The following is a 25,150-nucleotide window of genomic DNA, read 5'->3' as shown; positions in this document are numbered from 1 at the left end:
TTTTTCTTTAAACACAAAAGGTTGAATTGTGGCCGCAGATCGCTGGCTGCAGAGAGCAGCACGCAACTTTCCCAGGCATTGTCCTGGGGAAGGCTGTGAGAAGATCAGAGAAAAGAATGAGAAACAATTTTTATCTTCACTTGCTGCACCTGTTGTGAGCATGTGGAATGTGTTATGGAGATTTGTTTACCAAAATTTGATTTCTTAATTGGCCAGTGGTGATGGTGTTTTGGATTCAAGGACCAATCTGGTCTGATTGTATCGGACTGTCTGTAAGGTCGATGAGTTTTTCTTAATAAGTATAGTATAATATAATAAAGCAATTGATCAGCCTTCTGGAAACATGGAGTCAATGCTAATCATTACTGTGTTGGGGACCCCGTGCTACAATACATGTCTATAGTTTGAACACTCTCTTCATACTTTTTCATTAATTAAAGGGATATTTTAATGTATTACAGTTCATTACCATGGCTTTACCAAAAGAATTTTAGCTTTAGACTAAGGAATCTTTAAATTTTCTTTTTATCTGAGACTTGGCTCTTTCTGTACTGATTTTCATGTCTTATGTTGTTCTCTATGTGTCTTCATTTTTTTTTTTTCCTTACTCAAGAGAGGATTGATGTTTATGGGTTTCATCTGTGCACTAAAAGAGTTAATATCGCGCCTAGGGCCCGCGGAGGGCCATGTGATCTCTGCTGAGTGGTGGTTGGAGCTGTTTATGGTGGAAGATTCCTTGGGGCTGTGCTGGGGGAAGCTAAGATCTTAGCAGACAGGCCAGGACTCAGCAGTAGCACTGGTGGCTTCCCCTCCCTTTGCCTGTTAGTTTCTGTAATGAACATAGTTCCCAGTGCCCCCCCCTCCCGTCGCTGGGCAGACAGGGCCTTCCTGGTTCCCATGGCAACACTGGAACAGTTGCTGGTTTTAGTTAAGTACCGATATTGAAATGTTAATTATCTAATTGCTCTGTTTGTTTTCTCTAAACCACCTGGAACATCACCTACCCCCCACCCACGCTGCCATTCTAGGACTAAGATGCACATAGGGAAACCCATGGAACCATGGCAGTGTGTTTCAGGGGATAAAGACACCCCTAAATGGAGAACTAAACACAGTTGAGGGGGCTGGACAGATACAATACGCTGGCTGAGGAAGAGGAAAACACATTCCCCAATCGACGTTTGACCTGTCACCATAACCTACGGAGGGCGAGATTAGAGTGGGCTGTGGAAAGCAGGAACAAAGAGACAAGATTTTCCTGGTTGTTACCACGAGGAAAAGAGAGGGGACAGCTGCTGCTGGGACTTCAGCAACAGACTCTGCACATCTCCTCACCCTTCGGCTACCCGGAAAAGCTACAATAGCGGGGGTGAGCTCCGTGTCGGGCCCCCTTCCCAGCTGATCTTTTTAATAAAGAGGTGAACATTAATAAAGGCATAAACCCTGTTCATTTCAGTTTCTGGTGAAAGTAGTGGCAGAATTTCAGTTGAATTGTAGGTTGACCTGGCCGCACTGAGGCGGGGGGGAGGGTGGGGACGGGGACCTGGAGCTGCTCCCAGGTCCTGATGGGCCCCCACTTGGCCCGGGCCGGCAGCAGGGGCAGGCTTTAGTGTCGGCAAGCCTCGGTCCCCGCTGTCTCCCCTCCCCCCCTGACCACTGCTGGGGCCCAGCCTGGCCTAGCCAGGCCGCGTGGACCATGGCAGAGTGGGGCCAGTCTTACTAGCACCCAGTTGCCTCTTTGTTATATGTGTATATGATAATTTGTGCAAATAAAATTCTCGTATATTTTATAGTTATGTACTGTTAAGATTATAAGAAGATTTTAAAACGCACAAGCCAATGACGGGGATTGCAACACAATGTTGAAACCACCTGGACAAAGGAGGCAGGACTTCATTTACAAGCAAATCAACATGGCCAGCCCGGAGTTGGATCATCCATCAAGGTGGTCTAAGGAACGAGGAACAGCCAGGACAATGAATACGCGATAAATATCTGAGATTGAGATAGCTAGAGCCATCAGGGAGATACATCGGGATCATGGGTGTTCATCACTCTCCAGACATGTATTGTTCAACTTGCCACAGAGAAAAGAACTTCACATGAATACATGCAGTCCAAAAAGGAAGAAAGGGCAAGAAAAACCATATAAAAATCAGTCAGACAGGACAGTCAGTGTGAAGCATAGGGGACCCTCTGCTGCAGTGGTCAAACCTGTGTCTCACCCAGCGCCAATACCCAGGCTCAGCACTGACCCTTTTTTTTTTTCCTATTTTTTTTTTTTTTTTTTATAGTGGCTTTTCATTGTTATTCTCTAAATTTATATTTGGAACATTTAATAAATTTTCTTTAATTAATAAATTGGAGATTTCATTTATAACATTCCTCAAGGCTGGAAGCAAGAGAGCTATTATCAGGCTTTGTTCGTCTTTAAATGTGTATATCACAGAGGCAGATTCAGCTCTTTTAAGTGGTTTAACAGGTTGCTAATGTTCAAAACTAGTCACTGATTGGTTTTTTCAGGCATGGAGGAAGTTCTTAGTATCTCCTCATAGAGAATAACTTGTGTGGTTTTTCCCTCTTTACTACTGTGAAAACCACATTCACTCTCCCGTGAAAATTTAACAAGTTTAATAAAGGACAATAGGAGACAAGGACCATAGACCAAAGGTTATTATGGCTGGGTGCATCTTGGCACTTGGCCAAGACCACAGTTATCTTCAGGGTACCCCTTAAATCAGCCTGTTGCATATTCATAGACCCGTATGCATAGTAAACTTTTCCCCCAAACTAGTTTACATGTTCCAAGAATTGTTTAGCATGGCTCCTCCTTGAGTCTGCCTTTTTAGAGCATGCATATTCCTTGGTTGTGGTTTTAGTCCATTCTTATCACCTTCAGTTTTTGGGCCTTGGTCCATACTGTCTTCAGGCAGTGAGTGCTGATAGTTGGCATATCTGTAGCAGGTGTCCTCATCCTATGTTCATTGGATGTCATCCCATCCAAGCAAACATTTTAACACAAGCATAGCTATTTCACTGCTATGTCTAAGCTTAATTAATAACAGAAATAAAAACTATACTAAAGTTACTTTAACACTACACATATGAATCCATTTAAATATTTATGAAAAGTCAGTATTATAATATGTTTCTATAACACTACAAATCAATGCAAAACCATTATAGCTTGCTTTAGCAAGGAAAAGACTGCTGCAGTGCAGTTGAAGGAGTGGGGTTGTGTGTGCAGTAACACAGAAATAGAACTTTGTGTACAGTTGATTTGTAGATGGCTGAAGAGTAGTTATATGGCCACAAGAATTAGAGTTTGCAAACAACTAATAAAATATTAATTAATAACTTTTTTTTTTTTGCTAAGGGTACTGCCCGCAGAAAGAAGAAGGTTATCCATAGAACAGCTACAGCAGATGACAAGAAACTTCAGTTTTCTTTGAAGAAACTGGGTGTCAACAATATTTCTGGAATCGAAGAGGTAATTGCTTGAAAGGGGAAAATGCTTTTCTATATAGAAATATAAAATGTATAAAACATAATTTCCTTTTTATGTAACATGTTAAATTTGCCTGTAAATTATCTATAGGTGCTTAATTGAGCTTTAGGAACTTCAACTAGTTTCCTGTTAAATTGAAAAATCGTGCTAAACTGCTTGACATACTTGTTTTGGTTTTGTTTTCTCCCCTTGCAGGTAAATATGTTCACCAGCCAAGGAACAGTCATACACTTCAATAACCCCAAAGTTCAGGCATCCCTGGCTGCTAACACTTTCACTATCACTGGCCATGCTGAGACAAAGCAGTTGACAGAAATGCTTCCTAGCATCCTAAATCAGCTTGGAGCTGACAGTTTGACTAGCCTGAGAAGATTGGCAGAAGCCCTACCCAAGCAATGTAAGTTAAAACTTGAAGGCATTTCCTGCTGGCAGCTATGGGGCTTATTTGTATAGCTGCAGTGAAATTCAGTGTACTCTTACTGCCTGCAAGCATATTATAAAATGATGAAGAAATGAGGCACTTAAATCTCATTTATAGCTCAAATCCAACAATGAATATAACAGAATAAAGCAGAGGCACCTGTTTCTCAGCATATCTTGCAGCTGGTCCAGGACTAGAAAATTGTAGCCAGATTTGATTTCATGGTAGTTTACTACTTGCTGTGGCTACCATATTTTGGCATACTTCGTTCATTAAAACTAGATAGAGTTACTCTGAGAAAGTTAGTTTTTAAAAGAAGGTATGTCTGTTTTGAAACTTTTAATGGAAACATAAACAATAGGGAGAGGGACTTGAGGACAGACATCTTGCTACTGCTTTGTTCCCTCACAGGTGTGTTGAAGGTATTATTTCTTGCATGGGCTTTTTGCTAGCTAAGAAGCATTTATAAAGCATTTTTAAAGAAATATATTAATTTCTGTGTGTGTAGAACAGTGTAGCGAACAGGACTGGCATGATCAGTAAGCTGGATACACCAATTTCATTTTTTCTCCCTAAAACTACGTGAGAAAAGTGGAGGAGGGACCTAAGTATCTGGTGTTTGGAAAAGGTGGTGCTGCTGCTGCTACAGGGTAAGAATTGGGAGCAGAAGACAGGCTTGTTGATACTGGGACTGATGCCTTAAATTTTAGCATTTATATTTTTCAGATCCTGTACTGCATTAGTATATAACTCTGAACTCCATATAGAGTGTTTGTAAGCTCTCTTCACATTTTTGTCAGACAAAACAATCCTTCCAGGCCTGAGAATCAAGGACACCCTCTGCCTCAGGCCCCAAAAAGTATAAACAAATGTGAATGGGGAGGAAGGGGGAAGCAAACTGGGGCATTATTATTTCATTACCTAAAGCTATAATTGTAGAATTAACCTCTGATATGGAAATAGCCCAAACTTATATCTGTCTGAAAAACTCATGACTGTCATCCATCTTGGGTGTAGTCTCTGCAAGGCTTATGCACAGCCCAAGGTGTATCTATTGAAGGCCTTTAATAAATACCCACTTTATTCTTTTAACTCTGTCTAGCCTCTGTTCTAGGTAGTCACTCCAAGGCATCAGGACCATGTTTCATGTCCTGCATGTAGGGTTTTCCTACTTACTTTCTGCTTCTTGTGGCAGTTATGAACTTGATTGTTATGGTTTTTCTTTCTGTGCTTTGCTGCCAGCAAAGATAGACTCTATTCCTAAAGCTGATGATGCTTCTCTCCTCTCAACTTCCCACTGAAAAAAATTCTGCTAGAAGTACTGTTCAGGAGGTGAGGTAAACTGCTTTCCCAATGAAGCTCAGGTCCCTCCTTCCTAGTATCAGCTGTGTGGCTTCCTTGTGGTAGAAGTGGGGCTTGAAAGAAAGAAAACTTGAAGGATTTAAAATGAACCTGTTAAGATCTCTCTTCTTATAAAAAGGTGAGACAACTATTTATTTAAGGGAGGGGCTATTTATCAGGGAATGTATAATAGGACAAGGGGTAACAGTTTTAAACTGACAGGGGTCAAGTTTAGATTAGATATTAGGAAAAAATTCTTTATTCAGATGGTGGTGAGGCACTGGCATGGGTTGCTCAAAGAAGCTGTGACTGCCCCATCCTTGGAGGTGTTCAAGGTGAGGTTGGACAGGGCTTAGAGCAACCTGGTCTAGTGGAAGGTATTCCTGTTCATGTCAGGGGGATGGAACATGGTGGTCTTTAAGATCCATTCCAACCTAAACTATTCTGTGTTTCTATGATTCATGTTAATTCCTCCGTGTTGTTTTGGATGCCACCTGTCCCAGGGACAAATGCTTGTAACAGATGCCTGAAATCAATGTGCCTGCCAGTCTTCTGCTACAATTGTTCTTTTTTTTCACTTCATCACATTTTTATATGTGGAATAATACTGTTACAAATAATAGCTTTGGTATAGTTATGATAAAGTTGTACTTTTGTCTGGGAAAGGGTGGGGCTGTGTCTGACTTGACAAGCATGCTTGTCATGGTGTAAGTCATTGCTACTGGAAAAGAATGGAGAAACTTGTTCAAGTCATACAACTCCTGGGGTTTGAATTAAGGCAGCAATCTGATATAAACATGACATAAATATCTCCCAGCTCTTTTATCTTTGAGTGCGGTTTCCCAAGGAATCCCACGCAATAGTGCTCTAAATGGCTGAAAGTTTGAATCTATAAGGTTTAGGGTCCTGACTACTGTTTTACCCATCCAGTGCCCCTCATAATTGAGAATTCTATCCAGGCATTATGGCTGCAGCCCAGGATGCCTCCAATCTTGACCTCTCCAATAAGTTAGAGAGACTTTAGAATCATAGAATCATCAAGGTTGGAAGAGACCTTTTAAGATCAAGTCCAACTGTCAACCCAGCACTACCACTATAACCCCTAAATCATATCACCCAGAACCAGATCCAGATGCCTCTTAAACACCTCCAGGGATGGTGATTCTACCACCTTCCTGGGCAACCTATTCCAATGCCTGACCACCCTAACAGTACTTTTTTTCTTTTTCTAATATCTAATCTGAATCTCATGTCTCAGGTTAAGGGCATAAATTCTTCTGCATTAATGAGCAACAGGTTATCCTAGGTTATAATACTGGGGTGTATTCCATTACCACCTCGAGCTGCAATCCCTTTCTTTCCTTATCTCATGACTCAGAGATAAGTCCCTCCAGGACAAACTGTTCTTTTAGCCACATGACTGATAAGATCACAGCATTCTATTGTGAGATGCTCCGCCCAGAGGGAGGAGCCAAATGATGCCATCAAGGATATAAGCGGGGTTGTGCAGATAGCAAGAAGATCTCCTCTTCCAAGAGGAACAGCTGAGACCTTTTCTACACTGGACCTCCAGAGGGAAACTGCATCAGTCTACAGGACCACTGCTTGGACAGAATCATATCTGCTACCACCGCCCTAGTCAGTGTCAGGTTGTATCTCTAACTCTGTCAGTGGTTCTTCTTTTGTGCTATTGTATGTATTTGGTTCTTTGATCCCCTTTTCCTAATAAATTGTACTTCTGACTTAGAGCCTCTCACTGGTTTTGCTTTTCAAACCAGGACACAGGTCCATCAGTGCCTCTCCTCTGGTTGGACTCTTCATCACCTGTACTAGGAAGTTGTCCTCAATGAATGCACTTGTATTGGGTCTGGCTAACACAGTTAACTTTCCCCATAGCAGCCCTCACAGTGCTGTGTATTGGTAGCTAGAAAGGTGTTGATCACATAGCAGTGCTTTGTCATTGAGGCTGTCTCTCCAACAATACCCCCTCTTCACCCCCCAAGAACAGTAGGCTGGTGGTGGGCAAATATCTTTGGAGGGGACATAGCCAGGATAGCTGATCCCAACTGACCAAAAGGATATTAACATCTGCTCAGCAATAAAAGTTAAGAGAAAGGAGGAGGAAGGAGGGGGCATTCATTATTAAGATATTTGTCTCCTGGAGCAACTGCTATACATACTGAAGCCCTTGTCCCAGGAAATGGTCAGACATTGCATGTTGATGGGAAGTAGAGAATAAATCTTTTGTCTTCCTTTGCTTTCACATGTGGCCTTTGCTTTTGCTTTATTAACCTGGCTTTATCTTGACCCATGAGTTTTGTTCCATCTTATTTTCTTCTCTCTCAGGTCCTGCTGAAGAGGGGAGTGATAGAGCAGCTTGGTGGGCACTTGGTGTCTGGCCACAGTCAACTCACTTCAGCACTCCACTAATTTCTTGGACTGCTTGAAATTTATTGTGACATTTTTCCAGCAGATATCTGGGTAGTTAAAGATCCCTATCAGGATCAGGGCATGCAAGCATGATGCTTCCTGCTGTTGCCTTTTTCTCAAACTGGAAATGAAACTCGAGATATTTTTAGTAAGGAGGTAAGGGGATCTTTATTTGAAGGCTGCAGTTGAACCACAAAGTTTCCTTTCTTGACTTAGTCTCTAATTTTCACCCATAAGCTTTTGACCTGCAGATTGCTGTTCTTCAAAGATCACTTCATGCAATCAATCCTGGTTTTGGCAGAGACAGCAACTCCCCCACCTCTCCTTCCTTGTCTGTCCCTTCTGAATAGTTTATAGCCATCAATCATAGGACTCTAATCATGCAATTCATCCCACCAAATTTCTGTGATAGCAATCAGGTCATGGTTTTCCATCTGGGCAGCTGTTTCCAGCTCCTCTTGTTTGTTTTCCATGCTGCATACACAGGTATAGAGGCATTTCAGCTGGGCTGTCAGCCACATCCCCTTTTTAGAGGAGCTTACCCTAATTCCCTTGAGGCAATTCACAGGTGTTTTCTGTTTATTCCTCATGCCTTGGCAGCCCCTGGCTCTTCTCAAGTGCCTAGAAATCCATGTCCTTCTGCCAATAAATCTAGTTTAAAGCTCTGTTTATAAGTCCAGCTGGCTTATTGCTTAGGACACTCTTGCCCTGCTTGGTTACTTGAGCCCCATGAAAATTAATTTATTCCCCTTCTGGCTGACTTACACCTTTTAATGTTAGGCATCAGGGTATGGTGCAGTTCTTTCTGGTTTAGGGAAGTTTCTGAGTAATGTATAACCATTATAGCTAGCTCATGCAGTCAGGGTTTGCGATTAGCATATGTTGGGGGTGGCATTTGGATAAACAATCCCCATGCACATCTGCAGCATTTCATGCTCCAGTAATTCCTACCCAAGAGTGATAGCCTTAAAGATGTTTTATGTGTATTTTTATTGTTGGTAGAAGCTGGAGTAGCCTACAGGTTTCTTCTTTGCCAGGGAACAATATCTTTAATTGTCTCTAGTCATGTGTCTACTTGCAGCTTCACAATTGCACCTTAGTTTTCTTGAAGGCCTAGGATCATAAGATGTGAGTCTCAGATTCAGTCAAATAAAGAAACTGAGAGTTTCTAGCCAGGCAAAAAGCCTGGGAAAGTGCTGGGAAATAATGTAAATAATTCTTTATCTCTCTTGTTTTTCACATTGTTTATAGTTAAGTTCTATTACTGTGCATCAAGCACTCTGCACCAATGGTGTGGATTTGGTCCTTGCAGAGCTCTGTATAAAAAAGCAGTGTTTTTGAATAAATCGGAGTTTTACTATTACAGCCTTCTGAGTCAGAGTCTCTTCATTCCTGTCCTGCCTCAACAGCGACATCAAGATCCTAAGATTTCCTTATAACTTACTAATGTTATAAAATATGTAAGCGTCAAGAACCACTGAGTAATCAATAAACCAAGCTGCTTTTAAAAGAAATTGGTAAAATCAGTCTCTGTGCTTTTAGCTGAAAATTATTGCCATGCAATAGAACCAAGATGGTGAGTAGTAAACTTGTTTGGCATGCATCTTCTCATTTTTCAGCTGGTCTGTTTGAGCATTATTAGTAGCATATAATTAGTTGTAGGTTTTTATTTAGCAGGGGAACTGGATAGAGAATTTACATTTAGCTCAGACTCTTTGAAAATATTTTCAAAAAGCAAAGCACCTTTGTAATCAAGATGCTTATGGTGAGCTTGACTGATGCTTTTGAACTGCTTGCTCTTGCAGCTATGGATGGAAAAGCACCACTCGCTACTGGTGGTGATGATGATGACGATGATGAAGTTCCAGGTGAGAACAAGCATGCAGTGGAGGAAAAGGAAGTGAATTTTGCTGAGACATAATATATGCTGTATAAGATTGGGCCAAGGACATTAAGAGTATTGACTGGTCATTCCTTTCAGTACCTGAAGGGGGGCTGCAAGAGAGCTGGAGAGGGACTTTTTACAAGGGCATGGAGTGACAGGATAAGGGGGAACGGCTTTAAACTGAAAGAGGGTAGATATGCATTAGATATTAATTAGATACTATTTAGATATTGTCCCTCTCTACTTGGCACTGGTGAGGCCGCACTTTGAATACTGTGTCCGGTTTTGGACCCCTCCAAGAAAGACTTTGAGGTGCTGGAGTGTGTCCAGAGAAAGGCAATGGAGCTGGGGAAGGGTCTAAACCACAAGTCTTATGAGGAGCAGCTGAGGGAGTTGGGGGGGCTCAGCCTGGTGAAAGAGGGAATCAGGGGAGACCTTATCACTCTTTACAACTACCTGAAAGGAGGTTCTAGCAAGGTGGGAGTTGGCATTTTCTCCCAGGTAACAAGTGACAGGATGAGAGGAAACGGCCTTGAGATGTGCCAAGGGAGGTTTTGGTTGAACATCAGGAAGAATTTCTTCACAGAAAGAGTGGTTAAGCATTGAAACAGACTGCCCAGGGAAGTGGTGGAGTTCGCATCCCTGGAAGTGTTCAAGAAATGACTCAACATGGCACTTAGTGCTCTGGTCTAGTTGACAAGGTAGTGTTCAGTCAAAGGTTGGACCCAATGATCTTGGAAGTCTTTTTCAACCTGAATGATTCTGTAATTCTGTGATTAGGAAGAAATTCTTTACTGTGAGGGTGGTGAGGCACTGGCACAGGTTGCCCAGAGGAGCTGTGGCTGCCCCATCCCTGGATGTGTTCAAATCCAGGTTGGAAGGGGCTTAGTCTAGTAAAAGGTGTCCCTGCCCATGTCTGGGTTGGAATTAGATAATCTTTAAGGTCCCTTCCAACTCAGGCCATTCTGTTTTTCTTTTATAGAATTTCTGTGAGCATTGTTTTCAGATACCATAAGAGACTTAGATGGATCATTGGTTTGAGCTAGCATTTTTGTCCCATGTAGGAATAACAGCTATGGCTAAGATAATTATTTAATAGTCAATAAGAAGAGTACTAAGAAACTGCCTTTTCAGTATCACTGCTCTGTTGTGGTTATGGTGAAGTTAAATGCCCTAAAATTGTGCTTTATAATTAACTATTTCAAACTTACTTGTTTGAACAAGAATAATGAACCACAAAACTCTTAAATGTTGTTTGGCTTGTATTTTATAAGCTGATTTAATTTTTTTCTTTTTTGACGGGGGAGGGAGGGGATGCGAGGGAACTGGCAAAGCCAAAGTAGGTCAGACTTGAATTTCAACATTTTTCTTTTTCTAGATCTTGTTGAAAACTTTGATGAAGCTTCAAAGAATGAGGGAAATGGAACTAAGTGACACTTTGTGAATTAAATTAAAACTTGAAAAAGCTACATGGAGCTGCTATTTTATATTGTGGCTGCTTTTATTTGATTTTATTTTTATTTCCTGATGAGAACTCAAGATGTGTAATATTTGGAAACTCTTGAACCTGCAGCTCTTATTCAGTTATTGCTTGTACACGGTATTGTTTTTGTGGCCTAGTTTAACAAGACTATGCTTCAAAATAAGTCAATGCTAATCAATCTCTACCTAGACACAAATTTTGAGCAACTTGTCTACAAGCAAAACCCCATCTTTAATGACTTTGCCATACAATAAAGACTATAAAATGAACTTTCTGGTGTGGCTTTTTGTCAGAAAAGCAAGAAAAATAAATTGACCATAACTATTAAGCAATCATAAAAGGTCTTGCTTTTTTTTTCAGAGCATCTTCCTTTCTGCTCTGTCAGAAAACTAGTTTTAAAAAAAATTTCAATGCATAATGGAGCATTTAAGATTTAATTGGTGAATTCCTAGTGTTTGTGGGTCAGAGCCCATGCACTGTGTTCCTAAGACACTTTGTAATCCAGTGAATTTAAGAAAGAGACATGTATTCTACAACTACTTTATGATTTTAGGGGGTTTACATGGCAAGGTTGAGGGGGCTGCAAGAGTGGCTTCTGTGAGGAGACACTAGAAGTTTCCCTTATGTCTGACAGAGCCAATGCCAGCCGGCTCCAACATAGACCTGGTACTGGCCAAGGCCGAGCCAATCAGTGATGGTGGTAGCACCTCTGGGACAACAAATTTAAGAAGGGGGGAAGAAGCTGGGTAACACCAGCCAGGAGTGAGGAGTGAGAATATGTGAGAGAAACAGCTGCAGACAGCAAGGTCAGGGAAGAAGGAGGGGGAGGAGGTGCTCCAGGCACCGAAGCAGAGATTCCCCTGCATCCCCGGGTGAGACAGGCTCTCCCCCCCTGCAGTCCATTGAGGTCCATGGGGCAACAGAGATGCATCTGCAGCCCATGGAGGACCACACCCTGGAACAGAAGCAATTCCTCAAAGGAGGCTGTGACCCCATGGGAAGCCCGTGCTGGAGCAGGCTTCTGGCAAGACCTGTGGAGAGAGAAGCCCGTGCTGAAGCAAGTTTGCCAGCAGGACCTGTGACCCTTTGATTGAAGCCTGTCTGGTTGAAAATGTGTAGTTTTAAAGTTATGTTCCTTAAGAATTGCTTTAAAGACAGCATCTTTACTTCTGTTAATATTTGATTTTAAATCTGTTTATGGTTCTTCACTGTTGTCTTTGTTGGTTCAGTTTTTATTTCAGCCATTGCCTAGCTGTGTGTCATGGTTTGACACTGGCACAATGCCAGTGTCCCCATGAAAATGAAATCTCTCAATTGAATGCTGTGAAATGGAATTGAGAACAGAGCAAAGCAGGCCCAAGCTTAATAACAGAAAAAAAAAACTTTATTAAGCTACTACTATAAAAGAAAGGAAGGAAGGAAAAAGAAAAAACCACACAAAGATCAAAATGAAAACCTTGCAAAGCATTTCTCCTCCCACCACCCAACTCCAACAAACCACAGTGAGACACAATCTGGACCCCAATCAGGTTTCCACCCTCCAGACAATCAATACTCAGTCCATCGAGGGAACAGAGTCTCTCCCATGCCACAGACCCCCAAGAAACACAGCTGCCACATCCTGTGCTTCCATGTCACACATGGCACCGCCCGGAGAAAAAAGTTTGCCATGGTGACCCTTCTCCTTTCCATGCACAGTGCTCTCACCACCACTGCATGGATGGACAGACTGCTTTTAGGATTTTTCCTTTCAAGGATGTCCTGCCAAGAGTGGAGAAAACAACAGTTCAGTTTTTCATTGTTTGGGACCACAGTCCCCCCCATTTCCCCCTGGGGCCGGGGGTCCAAGAACAGAGATCTTCTCCTTCTTTGAGGACAGGGGGCACCACCACAAACCCCCTAACTTTTTTCTCTGTTCGGTCCACTTCTGTCTTTTCCCAGCTGAATCAGGTCTCTTGGCTCACTGGCATTGTCCTAAAATGCAGTCTCTCTTGAAGGAGAAGATTGATTTCAGTCAGTGGCTACCAAGAAAAAAACATCCAGCCAAAAGCCACTCCTTGTCCCCTCCCATCTAGAATTTCTCCTAACATCCCAGGGTCCAAGCTCTCTCTCTCTCTTCCTCTCTTTCAAACTGAGAAGGAGTGAAATTTCACAAAGCTTTCATTTCTCAGGAAGGGTTAAAAGTCTGGACTCCCTGGCTGGCTCTCTGCCCAGGCTCCGGCTCCCACAAAGCAGCTGGGCACCTTGCAGGCCCCCCCCCTTGCTCTTCTCCTTCCCCGTGGTGAAACTGCTGACAAGCCACCGCTGCCAAGAGACTCTGGGGGGGCAACGGAGACATCTCAGATTTCTCCACCCTTCCATCTGCAGGGGGTTCCAGTCGCCTCCACCCTTGGGCCTACCTCATTCAGGCCATGGGCCTTCCCCTCCCCCACCCAGCTCGTCACCAGGCAGAGGAGAGGCTGCACTGCACGCTGACTGGAACCAAAGAGAGCGAGTTCTCCTGGGAATTCTGCTTTTAAACCCTCTGTGTTCTTAGAGGCGTGTCCACCTTCAATTGGTCAATATCCAAGTTGACCTCTTCCTTCCAGAAAAATTATTTTTCCGTGTCAAACCACGACACTGTGAGAAAGCAGAATTTGAGCAATTACAAAGTGGATGCATAAAGTTTTGTTTTCTCCTTGGTAGAATTATTTCCCATGTATATTATTACTCTCTATGAATAGAGATGCTCGCTTCTGTAAATTTCATTTACCTCCATGACCAACTTGTGGTTTAACCTAGGCCAGCAACTAAGACCCATGCAGCCACTCACTCCTCCCCAGTGAGATGAGGGAGTAAATCAGAAGGGCAAAAGGGAGAAAACTTGAGAGTTGAGATAAAGACAATTTAATAATAAAGAAAAGGAAAAAATATCAGAGAGAGAAAAATAAAACCCAAGAAAGACAAGTGATGCAAATTAAAACAGTGGCTTACCAACTGCCCCATGCCCAGCCAGTTCCTGAACAGCAGTACCTTTACCAACCTCCCCCCCTAGTTTTATTGCTGAGCACAATCTTTTTGGTCTGAAATATCCCTTTTGATCAATTTGGGTCAGCTGTCCCAGCTGTCCCACACATTTTCTTGTGCACCCCCAGCTTACTCACTGGTGAGGGAGAGTTCATGATATCTGTGATCACATGCTGCACAGTCAATTTTGCAAAAATAATTAGGTAAATCAGAAAAAGCAACTTGTTTGCTAAACTCTGAAATACAGTATACTTTTGTCTTGGTTTGAAAAGACAGGAGTCTGTGAAGGAAGGCAAGAGCCTCCCGTGAAACAGAAAAGGTAAAACCCCTCCCTCCGAATTACCACAATTTCAAAATAAAAGGCTCTCAGGTAAAGATATGGGAATGGGAATAACAGTTCTTTACTAGGAAAAAAAACCTAAATGAAAAAAAAAATGTAGTTAGTACAAACAAAACTACTGATAGAGTCAGAAACCTGACACCCTGAGGGCTCAGGGTGTTGATAATAGTCTAGTTAAATGGTGGCTGCTCCTTCTCGAGTGGCAGATGAAATGCTGCTGAAGCTGTGATCCTGTAGAAGGGTGTAGTTTTCTCTGAAGGTCTGGCGATAGAGTAGATGGGCCTGGTCTTCCTCTGGGAATCTGGCGGGGGAAAAGCTGCTCCTCTGGGAATCCATTGAAGAGGCTGTTCTGATGTCCCAAAAAATGTTGATTTTATGCAGGTAGGGATGCTTGGCTCCTCCCTCTGGGTGGAGCATTTCACAATGGGATGATGTAACTTTATCAGTCATGCAGTGAGTCATTCTATGGCCTATTAACAGAAGATATCTCCCCAGAGGGAGTGTCACGGTTTGACATGGAAGGGAATTTTCTCAGAAGGAAGAGGGTCAAGCCAGTCAGAGATTGGGGTTGGATATTGGCACTTGGGGTGACCAATTGAAGGCTGGACACGCCTCTGAGAACACAGAGGGGTTAAAAGCAGAACTTCCAAGAGAACTTTCTCTCTTTGGTTCCGGTCAGAGTGCAGTGCAGACTCTTCCCTGCCCAGCCAGGTGGATGGGCGGGGGAGGGGAAGGCCCGTGGCCTGACTGCGGTAAGGCCGAAGGGTGGAGGGACTGGAACCGAGCTGGCCCCCTGCAGATGGATGGGTGGAGAAATCTGGGATGCCTGCGTTCCCTCCCAGAGTCGAGAGAGAGAGAGAGAGAGAGAGAGAGAGAGAGAGAGAGAGCGACAGTTTGTTAGTACACCGTGGAGAAGGAGAAGAGTGGGGGGGTGAAGGAAGGTGCCCAGCCATGGGAGCCAGAGATCTGGGCAGAGAGCCATCCAGGGAATTGGGACTTTTAACCCTTCCTTGAGAAATGAAAGCTTTGTGAAAATATTATTACTCCTCGGTCTGAAAGAGAGGAAAAGAGCCTGTCACCTGGGATGTTAGGAAAAGAAGATTGGGGGAGAAGATGATGGAGTGGCTCTTGGCTGGACTTTTTCTTGTTAGCCATAGACTGAACCGATTTTCTCCTCCAAGAGAGACTTATTTTAAGAGGATGCCAGTGAGCCAAGAGACCTGCTTCAGCAGCTGAGAAAAGACAGAAGTGGAGCGAACAGAAAAGTTGGGGAGATTTGTGGTGGTGCCCCCTGTCTTCAGAGAAGAAGAAGAGAATATCTCTGTTCTTGAACCCTTGGCCCCAGGGGGAAAAAGGGGGGACTGTGGTCCCAAAAAGTGAAAAACTGAACTGTTGTTTTTTCCCCTCTTGGCAAAGCATCCTTGAAAAGAAAAAATCCTAAGAGCAGTCTGTCCATCCTTGCACTGTGGTGAGAGCACTGCGCATAGAGAGTTGTCACCATGGCAAGTTCTTCTCCAGGCGGTGCCATGTGTGACATGGAAACACAAGAAGTGGCAGCTGTGTTTCTTGGGGGGGTCTATGGCACAGGAGAGACTCCTGTCTCCCTCGATGGATTTAGTATTGATCCTCTGAAGGGTGGAAACCTGATTGGGGGTCCAAGTTGTGTCTCATTGTGGTTTGTTGGAATTGGGGGGGGGTGTTTTGGAAGTCTTTTTTCATTTAGTTTTTTTCATTTTTTTCCTCTTAAGGTAGTAGTAGTTTAATAAAGTTTCTCCTTTGTTACTAAGCTTGGGTCTGCTCTGCTCTTGATCACATTTCACAGCATTCAGTTGAGAGGTTGCATTTTCATGGGGGCGCTGGCATTGTGCCAGTGTCAAACCATGACAGGGAGACATTGTTCTTGGAAGAGATAAGAAAACTGCCCAACTTAACAGAAGATACCTGCCCCACTTCCAACAGATGGCAAATAGAATACATACTTATCTTACAAGCCAGGACAACTTTTGTTAAACTTTTGTTGATTAGTAACAATATTTGAGTAACACTCCCATAAGAAATTACATTTGTAAGTGCTTTTGTCAAAAGTCTTGGAGAGAAGCAACGTGGAATTAGATTTTGATTGGAGAATTATCGAATTCCTCAGGTCGTGTGGCATGCTGTGGCAAGAAAGCACTGTGCTGCCTTCAGATCCATGGGTGTGTCCCTCACACTTGTCAGCAGTCACTGCCAGAGGCTGAGAGTTTTTTGGGTTTTCTCAATCCCCTGGTCAATGACCACATCCTGGGACAGCAATCCCAGTTGCCTGACCTCACTTCCACCCAGAATGGTGTCATTGACTGCAGCGTCCCAAATGCAGAGCAGCCAGGTCAGGACGGACTCGTTCGTCTGGCAGATGAATTCCCTCCACAGGTCACGCAGCTCACCCAGGGATAGGGACCGAGTGATGATTTCTGGCAAAGGTCCTGCTGCATCCTCGTCAGTCACTATGCAGACTGATTTGCTCTTTGATTTCTTCTTCTGAATGGGGGCAATTGCTACTGGTTCCGGCTGTTCTGGTTCATTGACGGTTTGTATGGAGATGCTGATGGCGCTTTTGGTTCCTTTCTCCTCTATGACAGTCTATGTAGACACAGACACTGTTTCTTTGCTTTTGGTTTCTTCCTCCTCTTTGAGAGTCTGCATAGACATGGATACTGTTCTTTTGCATTTGGTTCTTTTCTCTGTGGCATTCTGTGCAGACACAGACACCATTGCTTTGCTTCTCTTTTCTTCTTCCTCGAGAAGATGCTGCGCCACACTAATGCGGCCTGGGGCTCAGGGGTCCATCCGACCCCCTGCTGCCACTGCCGTAGGTGTCCCAGATAGCACTAGGCTGTTAGGCTCAGCCTATCTGGGTCCCTCAGGCTAGTTCCCAGCGGCAGGCAAATTTAGTGAGCAACTCTGGAATGATTTCAGCTCTGTTAAATTCAGCTATTAGTGATTTCAGCTCTGTGCTCACAAGTTCCTCGGGCAGATGCATAGGGGTAGAAAGAGAAGTCTGTATGCAGTTCCACAGCAGTGTCCTTTAATTTCCACTCCTGTGAAGGGGGCAGTGACAGCTCTTCTGCCGAACTGGGCAGAGATGGGGGTTGATATAGGGTACAGAGGTTTTGGAAATTGTCCAGTGGCCAGGGTTGAGGAGAATACAACCTATAGCCTTACAGAGAGATAACAAGGGTCTGAATGCGGAAGAGGGGCTTATTTGGTTCAGTCATCATGACATGGCATTTCTTATCTTAGGCAAGTGACCGCCAGGGAGGCCTTGAAGGGCCTCTGCCTGCTACACCATACCATGTAGTGTTTTGTTTCTAAGCATGTTGCAGGCTGTGCAGAGAAGACAAAGCAGAACTAACAACAACACTATGCTGTCCCTGGCATCCAGAGAGAACTCAATATTTTCAAAAACTACTGTGTCAATCCTGAAAGGCTGGAAAAAATCAATCTTTACCCCTCCCCCCAGGGGCTGGGTGTGATTTTTGAGGCCCTAGACATAGCAGCCTAGATTAGGACAAACAAACAAAATTGAGTACATATTCCAAATTATGTTCATTGCCTCGGAGGTTATCATGCAATAGACATAATAAACAAATAAAGCAATTTTTATGCCATACCCTGGTCTACACAGGAGCATTACAATCGGCAGATAATTCCCTATGTGCAGAAAAATATAGACAGTTAGGTATAAGATCCATATAAGCATGTTGAACATCATAGCAGATAGGTGGCTTCTACAATACAAAATTGTAATTATTACTTTTCTCAGTACCTTGCTGCCTCACGTTGGGCACCAAAATTATGTTCTGGTTTGAAAGCAAAACCAGTGAGAGACTCCAAGTCAGAAATGCAATTTATTAAGAAAAGGAAACAAAAACAAAAACAAAACCCACGCAATAATACAAAATAAAAACTACAGAGTCAGAATACAACCTGACACCCTGCTAGTTAGGGTGGTGGTAGCAGTCCAGATGAAATGGTCTTGTTGAAGTGGTGATCTCGTAGAAAAAATCTGGTAACTCTTGTCTTCTGGAAACCAGTGGGTAAGGGCTGCTTGTTCTTTCCCAAACTCCAGATTACATCCAGGTGGGGATGCTTAACTCCTCCACCCTGGGCAGAGCATCTCACAATGGGCTGATGTTGGAACTCAAAACGTCTCTCAGACATTATTAGAGGTTCCAGGCCTTGGTCAGAAGCATTTTAGACCCTGGCAGGCATCTGGAAACAGCTGTGATTTTGAGTTTGAGCCATGGAATGAGTTACCAGCTTTGGAGGTGGAACAAGCAGTCACAAAAGGTTAGATAGCATAGTAAAAGTAATTACAAAGTAGAGGGGAAATTTTTTTAGTATTGTACAGGGGGGTTTTAGCACATGTACAGGGGGGTTTTCACTTTGTACATGGGGGTCAGAAGTTCTAAGATGGAGGAAAGTGGGCTGATCCTGTTCTTCCTCCTTCTTTTTCCTTACCTCCATGTTCTTGGTGATGTTGGCACTCACAGATTGGTTTAGAGTAGAAAAGCACTTTGTAATATAGGTAGTAGGTATTGGGGGAAACTATAAACATGTAATACGTAATATATCATATAAAAGATAGCAGCAGCCCTGGGCGGGGAGAGAGACGAAGAAGACAGCAGATAGAGAGGATGTCAGTGTGTGTGTGCGCGCCTCTGTCCAGGCCGCTGACAAAGCAGCCGCAGCCCGAGAAGACAATCTTTTAGATAACTAACAATAAACTGCCTTGAGACCGAACAACAAGAGGCTGTGGAGTTTTCCTTTGGAAGCACGGGTTGGAGGAGAGACTTTACCACCAGACCAAGCCCGGGGTTCTCACAGGCTGATATCATTCTATGAATCATGCAGTGGATCCTTGATTGCCCATTAAACAGAAATGGCTCCCAGAAGGAGTTATCTCTGAGTCATGTGGCAAGGCATTGATGGGTCCATTAACAGGAGATAAGGAAAAAAACTATGCCCCTCCTGGTTTCTTGAAGATGTGGATAGAATACATCTTTATATTGTAACCTAGGACACAGGACAAGGATTTGGGAACTGCCTGGTTGTGACTTTGCATGCATACACTTGCCTGTTGAACTTTCGGGGGATGAGACATCCTCAGAGATGTTGAAGAAGGAAATGTTTGAGTATCTCCTTAGAGAAAACAGAACAGTGCAGATCGCTCTGGAGGATTACAGCAGACAGATCTCTGTCCACTCCCCTGCCCACGAATTATTTGCATCAAAATTCCAATTGGTTCCAAAAAACAAAAGTAGCCGAACACCACTCAAGGCTCTAACGGTCTTTACTGATGTGTCCAGGGCTTCTTGCAGGTCACTGATGACCTGGAAGGATCCCCAAACTCAGCAGTGGGAGACAGATGTAGAATATGTTGAGGGTTCCCCTCAAATTGATGAGTTTGCCACAGCAGTTAGGGCTTTTGAAAGGTTTTCAGAGCCATTCCATTTGGTTACAGATTCAGACTATGTTGCAGGGGTGGTATCCAAGGCTGAGAATGCAGTTCTCAAGGAGATTTAAAACAAAGTACTTTTTGAGATGCTCTCGAAACTGATCCATGTTGTCTCCCACTGAGAGCACCCATTTTATGTGATGCACATGAGGTCACACACCGATCAGCCTGGCCCGAAATCGGCGAGCCAATTCTCTTGCAGACGCCTCTGTCGAGTTATCGAGGCTTCTTGACATCTTCCAACAAGCAAGGCTGAGTCATCAGATGTTCCACCAGAATGTGCCTGGCCTGGTCAAACAGTTCAAACTCAAGCATGACCAGGCTAGAGCCATCGTGGCCACATATCCCCATTGCCGGAGCACAGCCATGCCATTGCTGGGTGCTAGAGTCAACCCTTGAGCGTTGGGAAGCTGTGAAGTGTGGCAAACTGATGCCACCCATATCCCTGAATTTGGCCACCAAAAGTAAGTACATGTCTCCATCGACACCTTCTCTGGTGCAACCTATGCCTCAGCCCACACAGGGGAAAAGTCAGCGCATGTCATCCAACACCTGCTGCGTCTCTCCCTCGAATCCACGGGGATAAAACCCCTGTGGAGCCCGGCCAGCTGGGCAGTGGGGCGAGGCGGGCAGAGGGAAGGAACTTCTCCTTGGATCCCAGGGGGCTTGGAGAAGCTCCCTAGTGAGTCCAAAGACGAGCTGGTCCCACAAGCAAAGAAAAGAGGTGCTCTCCCTCAGGATTAGTTCCAAAGTTTAATGAGAGCCTGAAGAGGTCCCAGGCCACATGTAGCTTCAAAGGACCTCCCGAGAAAGAGGGCGAGCCCCACCCAGAGCAGCCAGATATAGGGAGGGTGGGGAAAACCGAACAGCCAATGGGGGAAGGACAGGGGAGTAGCTCTCGGGGGGCAAAGGAGGGGAAAACTGGGGTAGACTACACAGGTACAAAGAGGGGATATGGAGGGATAAACCAATATGAGGGGATATACATTGAAAACACAACTCAACATCTCCTCTCTTTAGATATTAAAAAAATGAAAATGGCTTAAACAGGGGTTGTCTTTGAGTCCATTTGATCTTTAAACCAAGGATCCTGATTCAGAGGCTCTTCTTCTGGAGTAGGATGCTCATCTTCATCGATGGAGAGATGGGGCTCTATTAACTGAGATTGTAGAGTTCAGAGCTTTCAGAATAAGTCCCTTTACAACACTGAAACCCATGACAAGCCCAATAAGAAACAGTACAAGTGACAGTCCAGTTTGAGTTAGTGACTTGATCCAACCTGAGAGACTCCATTCCTGAAAAAGAGACCCCAGCCAATCTGATGATATTGTGTCATAGATGTCCTCAGCCAGTGAGCTTAAATTTAAACTAATGTGGCCCACACACTGGTCTTGGGCTGAGGAACAATCCATGCTAGCTGGAGCGGTGAGATGGTGTCCAGGATGAGGAGGATGAGGCCTTTTCTCAGCAGCATCACAGGTTGGATCTGGGTGACAATGATTTCTGTAAAATAACTGTGATACAAAATTAGTAATTTAGGTAGGGGAGGTCTAAATCAAAAGGGAACAGAGAACTGAGGGAGCTGGAGAGAGAGGATGACTCTGAAAGGGATGATTTCCGCCGCCTTCTCAGCGCTGCATTCTCCACCTGAGGACTGACAATAACAGGCTGTACTTTAGGGATGTGTGGTCTCACAAATTTTGATGGAATCCACCTCAGGCCTGAGGGCGTAGACACGCAAGCATACCCACGCCCCTAGGCTACTAAATCATAGGGTCCCTCCTGCTGCCATGTTTCTGGATTTTTTATAATGACAGGAGGTTTCTCTTTGAATTTAGCTTCTGGGTATGTGTGAAAATGCCGGATGATTGGAGGGTTTAGGTTTTCAAAAGAGCAGTTTAGAAAATTGATTGTAAAAAGTGCCCTAGCAAGCTGGACCTGGGGGGATTCCACCTTCATCACTGGCTGTTGCTGTCTGAGGACTCTCTTTAAGCTCTGGTGGGTCCGCTCCACCATGGCTTGACCTGATGGGGAATAGGGGATACCTGTCTTATGTTCTATTCCCCATTGCTGCAGGAAGCTCCTGAGATCCTTAGAGGTATACACTGGGGCATTGTCTGTTTTTATCCCTTTAGGGACGCCCAGTGTGAAGAAAGCCCGTATCAGGTGTTTCTCAGTGAGATAAGTAAAAGATAATTTGTTCACTGTAGTATGCTTGCTTACTTTAGTTTGCATAAGAATATACTGTGGTATGTTAACCTAATTTGTTTTGCATAAGATAGTAGCTAAAAATGTACTGGTGTGTCTTTGAAATGCTTATTTGCTTACAAGGTGATAAGGAGGTTGAGATTACAGTCCTGGGTGTGTGTGTATCTGGTCTGCTTGCTGTATCTCAAAAGAAGAGACTTAGAAGCTATCACAACGACCAGACTCAGACTACATTTGGAGAGTCACGTCTGCAAAGAGAAGGGGGGAGATAAAAGGAAGGTTGGGACAGAACATTTTTGCGCGCCGTTGGTAGAGCAGGAAACTCCCCAGCCGCCCAGCGCTGGATTTTGCCTGCCTTACTCGCTTGCTAATTTTAAATAAAATTGCTTTATTGAATTAAGACACTTCAAATTGCCGTGTCACAATTTATAACAATTTGGTGCCGTGACTCGGATGGAAAAGTAGATCAGTCGCTACGGGACAATCGGGAGGCGCCCCGCCCTTATGGCGGCCCGGCTGCCCCAAGCTTTCTGATCACTCTCCACCGACGAACCTAAATTGAGTAACGGGCAAAAGAGAACCAGTTACCCCTGTAATCTTTGTGCACGAAGAACCAGCGAAGACACAGGACGCGTGAGTATAGGCCGGTTTCCCGCTCGGTTTGGGGTGGTTTTCCCGGAGTGCTGTGTGTGAGAGGTCTCGTGGAGACCAAGTGAGTGCGGACTCTGTATTAGTGCGTTTTCCATTCCCCGCGAGGGGCTGGGCCACGAACCAGGGGAGCACGTGTGTGAGAAATTGAGTGCACTCCGGAAGATGGGACAGAGGAAAAGCAAGCCCTCTAGTCCCATGGGAGAGGGGACCCATGCTAAGCTTCCCCAGATTCCCAAGCCCCTTGGGTTTGATAATAATTAATTGGGATGCTTTCCCATCTAGAAAAGGGAAAGACAAAGTTAAAATGATACATTATTGTATGGAAGTGTGCGGGAAGGGCCTAACCCTAATTCCCATACAAGGAATGTAGAACAAAAGGAAAATCGGGAGCAGAGTTATATTTCTAAGGAAGGAAAAGAAAGAGGTCGTGAAATTGTCTGCTTCTACTGTAGAAAGAAGGGACATATGAAGAGGGGATGCAGACAACGGATAGTAGATGAGAAGGCCTTTAAGGAAGATTAGGAGTGTGAGGCCCCAGGCCAGCAGAGAAGCAGCAAGGTCCCTTCACTGCCAGCCCCAGAGGTGGCAGTGGGGTTGGAAATGTCAACCTGATGGAGCTTATGGTGTAAACCACCCTTGTTTGGGCAGCTGCACTCTTGCATTCCTCTCCAGTGCCAAAATTTCTGCTTCCACCCACACTGCAGTGTAGCTGCTCAGCCTTTTCAAGATTTTAGGACATGCTGTAGAGCCTGTATGGGGTGAGATGCTGGCAGTGCTTTTACTTGCTTTTTATAATGGACCACATTATCTTGCCCTCCTTAAGAAGCCTTTTGCTTCTGCAGCTTCAATTCTTAAATGCAAAAGTATTAATGTATTGTTATTGTCATTTAATTGTACAGTTGTCACATAACTTACTGTTCAAACATGGTCCTACCTCCACCCTTTCAGGACACTTCCCACACTGCTGCTGCTACTGTCTGGGGGAACAGAAATTGAGGTTAGGAAGCCGCTTTTTGAAGTTCTTAGATTAGTCAATTCATTCTGAGCTCTGCTTAACTTGTTTTCTTAGGTACACAGTGAAGTAAATATTGAGGTAAGTCTCCCTAGCAGGGAGCATGGTCCAAGGAAGTGTACTATAGAAAGAGCTCCCTTTCAATAACCAGTACTTTGATATCATCACTGGAAATCACTGTCTGCTAATGACAGATGATGGGGTTTTGTGCCTAGAGACATTGTAAACAACTGTTAGTTACAGCACAAATAACTTCTTCTAAGCAGTTCTTCCTTATTACTTTCAAAATACTGAAATTACTATCAGCCAGAGCATTATGTCTATTTTAAGTAGGTCTGAGATTCAAGGAAACAATGTGTGCAAGAATAGTTTTCACAAGTAATTGCAAACATTGTCAGAACTGCATGTGTTGAAGCCTTGGTGCCTGCACTGGTAAAATCAGCCGGAGTGCAAAACATGACCTGAGTAATTCAGCTCATTTGCTTCTGAAAGGCAAAAAGCCCTTTCCTTTCAATGCATTTTAGATGTAAACACAGTTAATGAGCTTGTAACAACTTCTTAGTAAGGCTGTTCATTCGTTTGATACTTATTTTCTGCATTTAAAGGAAGACACTAAAAAAAAAAAGTGTTCTTAATCAGAAACTGATTAATCCTTTGTATGATCTTCAAATGCGGTCTCTGCTTTCCTGCTGTATGCTGTGAAACCTCGTGCATTTAAAAATGACAGCAGCCACATCAATAATGTTGTGGACTCCATCCTCTCCCCCTAAGCTGGAATAATGCCAGGACAATCTAAACTCAGAAGAGTGAATTCCTGCCTCAGCTTATACAAATTCAGTTTAGTGTGCAGTCATTTTATGAAATGTCTACTACAAAAACTATTCTTCCCCCTTACATTTCTATGGAAGTAATTTGAAATCATTGTGTACACACTATTATTTAAACTATGATATTTTAAAATAGGTGGGTTATTTACGTATGTAAAGAAACATCATAAAGAGCCCTTGGTAAAGCTTAAAGTGGGACCCCAACAACAAGAGATGGAATTTTTAGTAGATACCGGGGCTGAAAGATCCACGGTGCAAGCCTTGCCGCTTAGATGTAAAAAGTCATCTGACACTGTACATGTAATTGGAGCAAAAGGAGAGCCCTTTGAGGTATCTGTTATCAAAGATGTAATAGTAGAAACTGATTCCAAATGTGATATAGGTTCTTTACTACTAGTACCTGAAGCAGATTACAATTTATTAAAGAGAAATCTCATAATAGAATTAGGTATTAATTTAGAAGTTGTAAATAAAAAAATTACAGATAAAGCTCTGCCCTTTAAGGGTGGAGGATAAAAAGAAAATTAATCCTGAGGTGTAG

General features: G+C 43.7%; 1 protein-coding gene across 1 annotated transcript in view; it reads left to right on the top strand.

The window, feature by feature from the left end:
• The window catches only part of LOC146763139 (transcription factor BTF3 homolog 4-like), a 41,872-nt gene extending 30,535 nt beyond the window's left edge, over window positions 1-11,337 (top strand). The window contains exons 3-6 of the mRNA XM_085571255.1: window positions 3,377-3,490; window positions 3,704-3,905; window positions 9,506-9,568; window positions 10,964-11,337. Of these exons, the coding sequence (XP_085427381.1) occupies window positions 3,377-3,490; window positions 3,704-3,905; window positions 9,506-9,568; window positions 10,964-11,019 (435 nt within the window). The 3' untranslated portion in view covers window positions 11,020-11,337. The remainder of the gene's footprint in view (window positions 1-3,376; window positions 3,491-3,703; window positions 3,906-9,505; window positions 9,569-10,963) is intronic.
• The last annotated feature ends 13,813 nt before the right edge of the window (window positions 11,338-25,150 follow it).

The sequence above is a fragment of the Lonchura striata genome, chromosome W (assembly GCF_050655825.1).
Source record: "Lonchura striata isolate lonStrDom1 chromosome W, ASM5065582v1, whole genome shotgun sequence".
In the NCBI taxonomy this organism is placed as follows: domain Eukaryota; kingdom Metazoa; phylum Chordata; class Aves; order Passeriformes; family Estrildidae; genus Lonchura; species Lonchura striata.
The sequence above is the reverse complement of the archived record's forward strand: the minus strand, read 5'-3'. Positions and strand labels throughout refer to the sequence as shown.